The sequence below is a fragment of the Scyliorhinus torazame genome, chromosome 9, assembly GCF_047496885.1.
Source record: "Scyliorhinus torazame isolate Kashiwa2021f chromosome 9, sScyTor2.1, whole genome shotgun sequence".
NCBI classification, from domain to species: Eukaryota; Metazoa; Chordata; class Chondrichthyes; order Carcharhiniformes; family Scyliorhinidae; genus Scyliorhinus; species Scyliorhinus torazame.
In genome coordinates this window covers 142,895,064-142,907,611 of record NC_092715.1, presented here as the reverse complement: position 1 = coordinate 142,907,611, position 12,548 = coordinate 142,895,064, and the positions used below count along the sequence as shown (strand labels likewise).

At 46.2% G+C, this 12,548-nt stretch overlaps 1 protein-coding gene across 1 annotated transcript in view; it reads left to right on the top strand.

Annotated features, from left to right (window-relative positions):
- Positions 1-12,548, top strand: part of LOC140430126 (uncharacterized) — a 117,994-nt gene that overhangs the window by 56,124 nt on the left and 49,322 nt on the right. The window contains exons 13-14 of the mRNA XM_072517638.1: positions 2,545-2,644; positions 5,201-5,393. Of these exons, the coding sequence (XP_072373739.1) occupies positions 2,545-2,644; positions 5,201-5,393 (293 nt within the window). The remainder of the gene's footprint in view (positions 1-2,544; positions 2,645-5,200; positions 5,394-12,548) is intronic.

The following is a 12,548-nucleotide window of genomic DNA, read 5'->3' as shown; positions in this document are numbered from 1 at the left end:
TCACTATCGACAACACCACCGACTTTAGTATCGTCTGCAAATTTACTCACCCACCCTTCTGCGCCTTCCTCTAGGTCATTGATAAAAATGACAAACAGCAACGGCCCCAGAACAGATCCTTGTGGTACTCCACTTGTGACAGAACTCCATTCTGAACATTTCCCATCAACCACCACCCTCTGTCTTCTTTCAGCTAGCCAATTTCTGATCCACATCTCTAAATCACCCTCAATCCCCAGCCTCCGTATTTTCTGCAATAGCCTACCGTGGGGAACCTTATCAAACGCTTTGCTGAAATCCATATACACCACATCAACTGCTCTACCCTCGTCTACCTGTTCAGTCACCTTCTCAAAGAACTCGATAAGGTTTGTGAGGCATGACCTACCCTTCACAAAGCCATGCTGACTATCCCTGATCATATTATTCCTATCTAGATGATTATAAATCTTGTCTCTTATAATGCCCTCCAAGACTTTACCCACTACAGACGTGAGGCTCACCGGTCTATAGTTGCCGGGGTTGTCTCTGCTCCCCTTTTTGAACAAAGGGACCACATTTGCTATCCTCCAGTCCTCTGGCACTATTCCTGTATCCAATGATGACATAAAAATCAAAGCCAATGGACCAGCAATCTCTTCCCTGGCCTCCCAGAGAATCCTAGGATAAATCCCATCAGGCCCCGGGGACTTATCTATTTTCAGCCTGTCCAGAATTGCCAACACCTCTTCCCTACTTACCTCAATGCCATCTAATCTATTTACCTGGAGCTCAGCATTCTCCTCCACAACATTATCTTTTTCCTGAGTGAATACTGACGAAAAATATTCATTTAGTATCTCGCCTATCTCTTCAGACTCTACACACAACTTCCCATCCCTGTCCTTGACTGGTCCTACTCTGTCCCTAGTCATTCGCTTATTCCTGACATACCTATAGAAAGCTTTTGGGTTTTCCTTGATCCTTCCTGCCAAATACTTCTCATGTCCCCTCCTTGCTCGTCTTAGCTCTCTCTTTAGATCCTTCCTCGCTACCTTGTAACTATCCATCGCCCCAACTGAAACTTCACACCTCATCTTCACATAGGCCTCCTTCTTCCTCTTAACAAGAGATTCCACTTCTTTGGTAAACCACGGTTCCCTCGCTCGGCACCTTCCTCCCTGCCTGACCGGTACATACTTATCAAGAACACGCAATAGCTGATCCTTGAACAAGCTCCACTTATCCAGTGTGTCCAAAACTTGCAGCCTACTTCTCCACCTTATCCCCCCCAAGTCACGTCTAATGGCATCATAATTTCCCTTCCCCCAGCTATAACTCTTGCCCTGCGGTGTATACTTATCCCTTTCCATCCTTAACGTAAACGTCACCGAATTGTGGTCACTGTCCCCAAAGTGCTCACCTACCTCCAAATCCAACACCTGGCCTGGTTCATTACCCAAAACCAAATCCAATGTGGCCTCACCTCTTGTTGGCCTGTCAACAAACTGTGTCAGGAAACCCTCCTGCACACACTGAACAAAAAACGACCCATCTAATGTACTCGAACTATATCTTTTCCAGTCAATATTTGGAAAGTTAAAGTCTCCCATAATAACTACCCTGTTACTTTCACTCATATCCAGAATCATCTTCGCCATCCTTTCCTCTACATCCCTAGAACTATTTGGAGGCCTATAGAAAACTCCCAACAGGGTGACCTCTCCTTTCCTGTTTCTAACCTCAGCCCATACTACCTCGGAAGATGAGTCCCCATCTAGCATCCTCTCCGCCACCGTAATACTGCTCTTGACTAGCAGCGCCACACCTCCCCCTCTTTTGCCTCCTTCCCTGAGCTTACTAAAACACCTAAACCCCGGAACCTGCAACATCCATTCCTGTCCCTGCTCTATCCACGTCTCCGAAATGGCCACAACATCGAAGTCCCAGGTACCAACCCATGCTGCCAGTTCCCCTACCTTATTTCGTATACTCCTGGCATTGAAGTAGACACACTTCAAACCACCTACCTGAACACTGGCCCCCTCCTCCGACGTCAAATCTGAGCTCCTGACCTCTATACTCTCATTCTCCCTTACCCTAAAACTACAATCCAGGTTCCCATGCCCCTGCTGCATTAGTTTAAACCCCCCCAAAGAGCACTAACAAATCTCCCCCCCAGGATATTTGTGCCCCGCAGGTTCAGATGTATGTAGGCACACTTATCAAAACCTTTTATTTGGAGGAAGTGGGTGGTGTTGAAGGAGCTGTTGTTCAGAGTAAGCACAACCTCAGTCAGGTGGAGGAGGGTGATGCTGGTCGGGGACAAGGAAGAAGTAGAGAACTCCGAGACCACCCTGGTAGAGGATCAGGGTGTAGAAAATCAGCAATCTGATGTAAGGTGTTATCAACAGTGCTATCAAGAGGCACGTATTCAGCAATAATCTACTTGATGACCATTAGTTCGGGTTCTGCCAGGATAACCCAGCAACTGACCTCATTATAGCCTTAGTGAGAGCATTGAAGACCCTTTCGTCACCATGCAGTGTTTTTTTTTCTGTGTAGTTAGAACATCTGAAGTTGGAAAATAAGAACCTGGTAAAGAATTTTAATACCGAGAGGACTCTAAGAAAGAAGTACTACAATATGGTGGAGGATTTAAAAGGTGTGTATGAACATCATGTGTAGAATGCACTGTCATGGCAGACTTCATTACTCTCGCTATGCTTGGATGGAATTAACATTCATTCCTGCAAAATAAGAAGGAAGAGTATGCAAAAACAAGAATCAATTTAGCCTGAGATGTATGCATTACTTGTGGCCTCATTATCCTGAGGTACATATCCTGAATGAGGTATTGTTTCATGTACATATAGTGACCATATATAATTTCTGTTCAAAGTCTTATTACTTTATATATTTACATACATACAGGTCACAACTATTAATTCATCAGTGTCAGCATCATTGCATATCAGCAAAATGGCTGCTAGTATTTTCATGGAGAGTTTCAGTCAGCAAACAAATTGAACAAAGAATATTACAAAAATATGTATATTTATATTTAAAAATACCTTTGAGCTCAAGCAGCAGTTACAAACGTTTTGCTCTCCCAGCTTATGACCATCTATGATCATTCCTTAACCTTTGTACAAGGTGCCTCTTATTCACATCTAATTAATTTGTAGTTTATATATTTACATACATAGGAGCATAGAAACATAGGAATAAGGCAAGTTAGCCCTTCGGCCCTCCTCTGCCATTCAATCAGATCATGGCTGATCTCTTCCTGGTCTCATTCCAACCTCCCACCTGTTGCCTATATCCTTTTAACCCATTTTTTAATCAGAAATATATCTATCTCCTTCTTGAAAACATTTAATAACTCAGATTCCACTGCACTATGGGGTAACGAGTTCCACAAATTCACCACCATCTACGAAAAGTAGTTCCTCTTCATCTCAGTTTTAAATCTACCGCCTCGCAACCAAATCCGTGACCTTTCATTCTAGTTTGCCCCACAAGGGCATTTGATCTGTGTTTACTTTATCAATCTCATTTAGTGTTTTATACATCTCGATGAGATCCCATCTCTTTCTAAACTCCAGTGAGTATAAGGCCAAACTGTTCAATCTCTCCTCATATGCCAACCTTTTCATCCCTGGAATCAATCTGGTGAACCTTCTCTGAACTGCCTCCAATGCCACCACATCCTTCATCAAACAAGGAGACCAAAACTTGACACAATACTCCAGATGTGGAGTCACCAACTGCAACACCAACAATTGCAATAACACTTCTCTATTTTTATACCCCAGTCCTTTTGCAATATTTATATTTGTCTTTTTAATTACATAGTGTACCTACATACCAACTTTCTGCGATTCATGAACAGACACCCAGATTCCTCTGCCCAGACGCATCTTGAATCTGCTTTCCATTTAGATAATAATTTGCCTTTCTATTTGTTCGGCCAAAATGAATAACCTCACACTTATCTACATTAAACTCCATCTGCCAAATTTGGCCCAATTTCCTAGCCTATTTATATATATGTAATATCTTTATCTCATCTTCACTAACCACTTTCCCACCTATTTTGGTATCATTTGCAAATTTTTACACTCTGTCCATGCTTGCAAATCATTTATATAAATTGTAAACAGTTGAGGTCCGAGAACTGACCCCTGCGGCACCCTGCTGGTTACAGTTCGCCAACCAGAGAAGGACCCATTTATCCCAACCCTCTGCTCTCTATCAGTCAGCCAATCCAATCTAGGATTAAGTATGCCTCTTCTTGGCACAGTGGCGCAGTGGTTAGCATTGCTACCTCATGGCATGGAGGACCCGGGTTCTATCCCAGTGTTCGTGTGGAGTTTGCACATTCTCCCCATGTTTGTGTGGGTTTCACCCCCATAACCCAAAAAGATGTGCAGGGTAGGTGGGATTAGCCACTCTCAATTGCCCCTGAATTGGAAAAAAAATTGGGTACTCTAAATTTATCAAAATAAAATTAGTATGCCTTTTATTCATTGGTGATCAGAAAAGACTTTGATAATCATTATATAGTTTAAAAAACAGATATATTTTCCATTCTTCCCCAGGGTGCCCTGGTCAAAAGAAAATTCATGGGCAAGATCACAATGCAGGTCTTGCACAACAGAAAGGACTCACAGAAATGTCCATTTTAATTCCTAATTTCTGAAGGAATCTAGGCAATAGTAAATTGTTTTCTCTAGCAATGTGGAGCCTCAGGTGTACCAATACTGGTGTTATCTGACCTGTGGATTTCTGACTAAATCAGTTATTTGCTTCACAGCAGGTCACACTTCCTACTGTGCCATAATTACATCAGTCAAGAGGGTTAGCAAGATTTTGAGCCTTTCATTTCCTCCCTCCTCAGTAATAGTTCTCCTTCGATTTGAACCATTTAAGGTCCAATGGTGTTCCAATGAGGTCCACAAGACACAACACAGCTCCCTAGCTTGAATGTATCTGATTTCTCGTGCATAAAACCTTTGCAGCATTATTTGGTGACCCAAGCACACTGGCCTGGACAGCTACAGTGCTAAAAGTTGCCACACAGGTCCCATAATAAATTATTTTGATTACTTTCTTCTGAAAAATAGCGCAAGTAACTATTTGCAGGAAAAGAGTTGCAAAAACTCATGAACGTTACCACAATGAATTGTTCTAAAACTGATCACTTTGTATTATATAGGAAAAATACGTGTTTTCTGTCGTATACGGCCTTTGAGTAAATCTGAGCTAGCCCGTGGAAGTCAATGTATTGTCCATTCACCTGATGAATACACAGTGACCATCAAAAGCAGTCGTGCTGCGAAGGAGTTCCAATTTGATCAAATTTTCAACTGTTCAACTTCACAGGAAGAAATCTTCAGAGATATAAACAGGTTGGTTTTAATTATTATCAACTCTCCAGAACTGCAGGAAGCAGTCAGTGGCTTGAAACCTCTGTCAAAAAGAAACAGTTTCTTAGCCTTTGGTTTTGACTCAATTTAAAAGTAATTTTATCGTTATCTGCGATTTCAATTAATGACTCCCGTGATTTCTCAATATTACCCAGCGCAAATCTGAGGAATCACAGTACCCTCTTTTGATGCTATCAGAAAATATCTCTCACAAAGGCCTCAGACATTTACTTTTTGAATGTTTGTTAAAATATTAAGAAATGTTGTCATTTTTGCATGTAATTCAATTCAGACTTCACAAGTATTGGATTAATGCATTCTTTGACCTATTCTGTCAAATGTTTTAAATAAACCATCGATATTTAGTATTACCATATAAATAGCATGCTAAGCATTTTAGAATTGAACTGCTTAAGGTGTTCTCTTCGAAAGGTAATAGTCATAGGGTGGGCCAATGCAGTCTATTTACTACTTTACCTGCTAAAGTACTAATTATGGTACATTGATGAAGTAATGTAGAGGAAGATTCACTTCCTATACTGTACATGCCATGTTGCTTGATCTTGACAAACATGAAACAGATGCTTCCTTTCTTCGGCAGAACTTCTTGTAATATACCTTTAAGGAACAGCAGCATAACATCACCGCTAGGGAAGTGTGTTAGGTGATCCAGTCTTAGTTTCACTTTTATTTTGAGCAGAGCACACACAACTCTGATGCCTTAAAGTTTTATAGCTTTGTATAACCATTCTCATGTCTACTCTTACATGAACCCACATGGTGTTAACCTAATCACTTATCAGCGATAGGTGTATATGCCATAGAATCCACAGAATCCCTACAATGCAGAAGGAGGCCATTCAGCCCATTGAGTCTGCACCAACCTTTTGAAAGAGCACCCTACCTAGGTCCATTTCCCCCGCCCTATCCCAGTAACCACACCCAACATGCACATCTTTGAACACTAAAGTGCAATTTTAGCATGATCCATCCACATAACCTGCACACCTTTGGACTGTGAGAGGAAACCGGGGCATCTAGAGGAAACCCACGCAGACACTGGGAGAACGTGCAAACTCCATACAGTATTATTACAATAACACAATCTAATTAAGTTCAATAAAACACAAAGCAGCTAAAAAAATTCTGGGCTTTGCAGCATCTATAACAATTTCCATGTTGGATGAGAAACTCAGATTAACCATTCTAACAGCTAAGCAACGCCTATTGTTCGATTGGTTTTATGCAGTCTCTTTAATTGCTCTTAGTTGCTGTACAGTTATGCAAATTTAAAGTTAAATTAATCTCAGTGGTTAAAAATATTCATTTGAGAATTGAGAAGAAACTAAGGATGAAATTGTGGGAACTCCAGTACAAGTGTGATCACTGGGTTGCGGGTGGGTCGGGGGTTGCCTGGGAATTAGAAAAAAAAGCAGTGAGCTCAGAAACAACAGATATGTTATTTTGTCACTCAGTGCAGATACTGTTATGGAAACTTTAATTAAACATGAGATCATGGAGCATCTGGGTTGAAATAAAATCCTAAAAAAGATGACGAAAATGTGATCAGGAAGATGAGCTTATGCCCATCTAATTTGGGCTGTTTAGCACAGGGCTAAATCGCTGGCTTTTAAAGCAGACCAAGGCAGGCCAGCAGCACGGTTCAATTCCCGTAACAGCCTCCCCGAACAGGCGCCGGAATGTGGCGACTAGGGGCTTTTCACAGTAACTTCATTGAAGCCTACTTGTGACAATAAGCGATTTTCATTTCATTTCATTTGCTGGTTTTCTTCCAGAGTGTGGCAAAGGAATTTAATAGTGAATGTGCTTTACCTGGATTACAGTTAGGTCTCCGATACATTTCCTCTGGAATAGTTGAGAATAAAATTAAAGAAATCAGGAACTGTTTTCTAATTGCTATGTAATCAGATTTATGGAACCCAGAATGCAATGGTACACAGATTGCCATCAGCCTCCAAGACAGCCCGGGTGGCCACATGGGCCTCATTGTATCAGGTCTCCGCATCAGTCACCGGCCTCCGTACTGGCGTCATTAGCCAGGTCCTCAGCAGGTACCTCTTATCACCAAGAACCAACCAACCATCCTGGGAATGTCCTCAAAGAGGCCGGGCATGTCCTCAGGATTTAGCTGTCGTGCACACTCCCTGCGAAACTTGCACACTCAAGCAAGATCCTCATGTGATGGTCATACATGAGCTAGAAGGTCAGGGAGTGGAACCGCTTCCTGTTGATGTAGGGCACACCCAGATGGCCTTGTGAGCAAAAGATGACGTACGTGCCATCCACTACATCTGGAGCTCAGGCATCCTGGTGATGGCAGAGAATCCTGCTGCCTGGGCATCTTGTTGAGCCTGGTATATAGAACATAGAACTTACAGTACAGCACAGTACAGGCCCTTCAACCCATGATATTGTGCCGACCACTTATCCTAATCTAAGATCACCAAACCTACACCCCTTCAATTTACTGCTGTCCATGTGCCTGTCCAAGAGTCGCATAATGTCCCGAATGACTAGACTGCACCACCTCTGCTGGCAGCGCATTCCACGCACTCACCACTCTCTGTGTAAAGAACCTACCTCTGACATCTCCCCTAAACCTTCCTCCAATCACCTTAAAATTATGTCCCCTAATGACAGCCATTTCTGCCCTGGGGAAAAGTCTCTGGCTATCCACTCTATCCATGCTTCTCATCACCTTGTACACCTCTATCAAGTCACCTCTCTTCCTTCTTGTTGTCTGTATGGACTTCAGTAAGGCCTTTGACAAGGTCCCTCATGGTAGACTAGTACAAAAGGTGAAGTCACACAGGATCAGCGGTGGGCTGGCAAGGTGGATACAGAACTGGCTAGGTGATAGAAGGCAGAGAGTAGCAATGGAAGGAAGCTTTTCTAATTGGAGGGCTGTGACTAGTGGTGTTCTACAGGGATCAGTGTTGGGACCTTTGCTGTTTGTAGTATGTATAAATGATTTGGAGGAAAATGTAACTGGTCTGATTAGTAAGTTTGCAGGCGACACAAAGGTTGGTGGAATTGCGGATAGCGATGAGGACTGTCAGAGGATACAGCAGGATTTAGATTGTTTGGAGACTTGGGCGGAGAGATGGCAGATAGAGTTTAATCCGGACAAATGTGAGGTAATGCATTTTGGAAGGTCTAATGCAGGTAGAGAATATACAGTGAATGGTAGAACCCTCAAGAGTATTGAAAGTCAGAGAGATCTAGGTGTACAGGTCCACCGGTCACTGAAAGGGGCAACACAGGTGGAGAAGGTAGTCAAGAAGGCATATGGCATGCTTGCCTTCATTGGCGGGGCATTGAGTATAAGGATTGGCAAGTTATGTTGCAGCTGTATAGAACCTTAGTTAGGCCACACTTGGAGTATAGTGTTCAATTCTGGTCGCCACACTACCAGAAGGGTGTGGAGGCTTTAGAGAGGGTGCAGAAGAGATTTACCAGGATGTTGTCTGGTATGGAGGGCATTAGCTATGAGGAGCGGTTGAATAAACTCGGTTTGTTCTCACTGGAACGACGGAGGTTGAGGGGCGACATGATAGAGGTCTACAAAATTATGAGGGGCATAGACAGAGTGGATAGTCAGAGGCTTTTCCCCAGGGTAGAGGGGTCAATTACTAGGGGGCATAGGTTTAAGGTGCGAGGGGCAAGGTTTAGAGTAGATGTACGAGGCAAGTTTTTTACACAGAGGGTAATGGGTGCCTGGAACTTGCTACCGGAGGAGGTGGTGGAAGCAGGGATGATAGTGACATTTAAGAGGCATCTTGACAAATACATGTATAGGATGGGAATAGAGGGATACGGACCCAGGAAGTGTAGAAGATTGTAGTTTAGTCGGGCAGCATGGTTGGCACGGGCTTGGAGGGCCGAAGGGCCTGTTCCTGTGCTGTACTTTTCTTTGTTCTTTGTTCTTCACTCCAGTGAGAAAATCCCTTTGTCACAGTGTATATACTTTGCTGCCCAAACAGGGCATCCATGACTTCACGGATACATTTGTGGGCGTGACCTGTGAGGTGCCGCACAAATCCCCGCTCGAGCCCTGGAATGATGCTAAAGCGTAGGCGTTCAGGGCTGCGGCGACCTTGATGGCCCACCGGCAGAGGGTATCCTCCTCCTCCACGTGGTGTCAAGTCCGCAAGAACATGGCACAGGTGCTGCAACGTCCCCTTTTGAGGCAGAGCTTCCTGCAGCACACACTGTCCGTCACCTGTACACCTTGGGCTATCGCGGCCTACCCTTATGTGACCCTCGCTGGCCTGATGTCAGCCGGGTGCGCAGGGTGTGAGACGGGGTCCTGCACATGGGCCGCCACCTCATATCTCTGTTGCAGGGTAAGTCAGTTGCCTGGAGAGATGGGCAAAGGGTCCGGAGGTCAGCCGTATTGCAGAAGGAAGTGACAGAGGCATCAGAATGGTTGTGCAAAAAGATGTTTAATGTGCTGTACAATACCCCATTCCCGATAGTGCCCTATCCCCCAACACCCCCTCCCCACCTCCACCCTACCCACACCCCCTACCCCCTACCCTGGTGCCCTCAGTGATCTTTAATGTGCTGGGCCCTCCTAGCTCTACCACTATGTCTTGGTGTTTCCCCAGGATGCACATCTGAAATGGAGGTAGCCAGCTACTTACCTCGTCCCATGGTCCTCAATGCCTCTAGCGGGCATCCTATGGGGCCAGAGGGCCCCGACTCACTTGTTGGTAGCAAATGCACAACCATGCCGCCCTGTCCCGTGTGCTGCTTGCGAGTCACGGCATCAGCATTGGGGTGGAATTCGGGGGAGCTGATGACCACCATTGCCACTCCATGGGGGAGTCCGAGTTGGCACTCAGCGCCCCCTCCTCCCTATCGGTTCCCATAGGGCCCTGGGGTTAACCCTGGGATGGAGGAGCAGGTGGTCCGAGCCCTGGTTGCCCTGCATCATCTGGCTCTGCCAGCCCTGACGGTTCCCCATGGTCCACACAATGGTGTCGATGCCCTCAGTGATGATCCTCAATGACTGGGACACATCCCCCAGTGACCGGGCCATACTCTGCTGTGCCTCAGCCATGCCCCCCTGCGACTGGGATAAGCTCCGCAGCACCTCAGCCATTCCCATCTGAGAGCGGGACATGTCCCGCAGAACCTCATCAAGGTCGGCCTGGTATTGGGTGACTTTCCCCAGCGAGGTGGTCATTCTGCCGAGACCCTCAGCCATGGCCGTCACTGACTACGCGATACCTTGGACACCTTCATTCATGGTGCCGGCGTCGTGCACCAGGCTCTCCACTGCGGTCGCTACCCTTGCAGTGTTGGCCTTGGTGCCACTCATTGCCGGCGCCAGCCCCTACTCCCGTAGCCTCTGGGATTCCTCCAAGCGGCTATGGATCTGCTGGAGTGACGCTGACATCTCCCTCTGAATGTCCTGACTGCTCCCTATCATCTCCATCAGCTCTGGGTCACCGAATTCCAGAGGCTCAGCATCAGGCTGGGACCCAGCTGTGTCCTGGGTTCCAGCAGCCCTCCGACTGCTGTCTTGCCTGGGGGCTCCTGCCTCCACCTGATGTACATCCGCAGCAGTGTGGTGCTCAACAGATTGTGCCCCAGGAGCCTGACCACTAACATGTTCCACCGAGATGTGTGTATCTGCACTGGTGGGGGGCGGGGATGACAGCTGTGACATGACTATTATGGTAGCATCCTCAGAGCTCTCCTCCAAGGTGTTCTTCTCGGAGTCAGGAGAGTGTGCCGTCTGGGATGTGCCGGCGCCATCAGCTGGAGGAGAATGGACATGTGGTCACTGGGAGGGGTGGATCAGTCAGTAAGGCAATCACTACTCAAGTTTGACAGGTCACCAGGGTGGAGCCTGGTGGTTTCTCACCTCTGCAGCATTCGCCAGCCTCTGCGTGGGTGACCGATCTGTCCTCGGCCACACCGGTCACTTTCAGGGCCCGATCTACAAAGGAGGTGAGGAGTCTCAAGTCCGGTGCCACACCACCAGTCTTGGCCCTCTCCCACTGATTGTGGGAGAGCTTTTCCTCAGGAGACAGAGAGAGAGCACCGTTAGCCACACGTATGGTTGAGTGGTGGGAGAGGGGGGGTAAAGGCAGGGGTCACTTGGAGAGTTGGTTGGGGAGGTGGATTCTCCCCTGGGGGGAGGGGGAGGGGGGGTGCGTTGGTGTCTACTCACTTGTGCTGTCCGTGTAGGTCGTTGATCTTCTTCCTGCACTGCTGGCCAGTCCTCTTGTTCATACTGCTGCAACGCATGGCTGCCGCCACCTTGTCCCAGGCAACACTGGCTGCCTTGTAGCTCACCCTCCGGGACCCCCTGGGGAACAGGACATCCCTCCTGGTCTCCACCGGATCCAGGAGCCTTCCCAGCTCAGTGTCCCCAAATCTTGAGGCCGGTCTCCTGGGCGTTATTATTGCGAGCTGGCTGGGGTTGGCTGAGCAAGTGCAGTTTAAGTGCTGCTCAACCTTGTTAGCAGGGGACTGGTGAGTGCGGTCCCGGCAATCAGCTGGCGAGGCGTTATTTGCGGCGAGAAGCCAGTAAAGCCTCGTTAAGTAGACCAATTAACGTTGAATAGCGTTGCCGGTTTCGCTGGGCCGAGCGCCGGGAAACTGGCGCAATTCTCGCTCGCTACAACACTTGGAAATTTTTCCAGAGAATTGCATCCTCAGTATAGTTAGATAGTGATGGGGTACTTGCTGACAGAGCCGGGCAGAAACTCCCATTCAAAACTCGCCACAAATGTCACTTGGAAACTGATTGTGCCCTTGGGGAATAGCTAGGCAGGTAGCAGGTAACAATCAATAAAGAGTAGCTTCACTTGGAGACAGCAAGAAAGTATTACTTACATTGAAAGAATTTAATGTGGTTGAAAACTGAAAAAGATCTGAAGAATCTGAATGATAATTAATTGAAGATATCACAATATGCTAGGTAACAATGAGTAATCAAAATCAAATTTTGAGATGTATAAGAACAGCTCAACTTTGAGCTAAAAGAGTAAGGGCGTGGTCTAGCCGAATGGTAATCGAGTCCTGTAATGATCACGCTAGCAGCGCCGAGAAACACCACGCTAACTACTGGGACTCTAATTTTGTTCAGGGCCTCAGCGG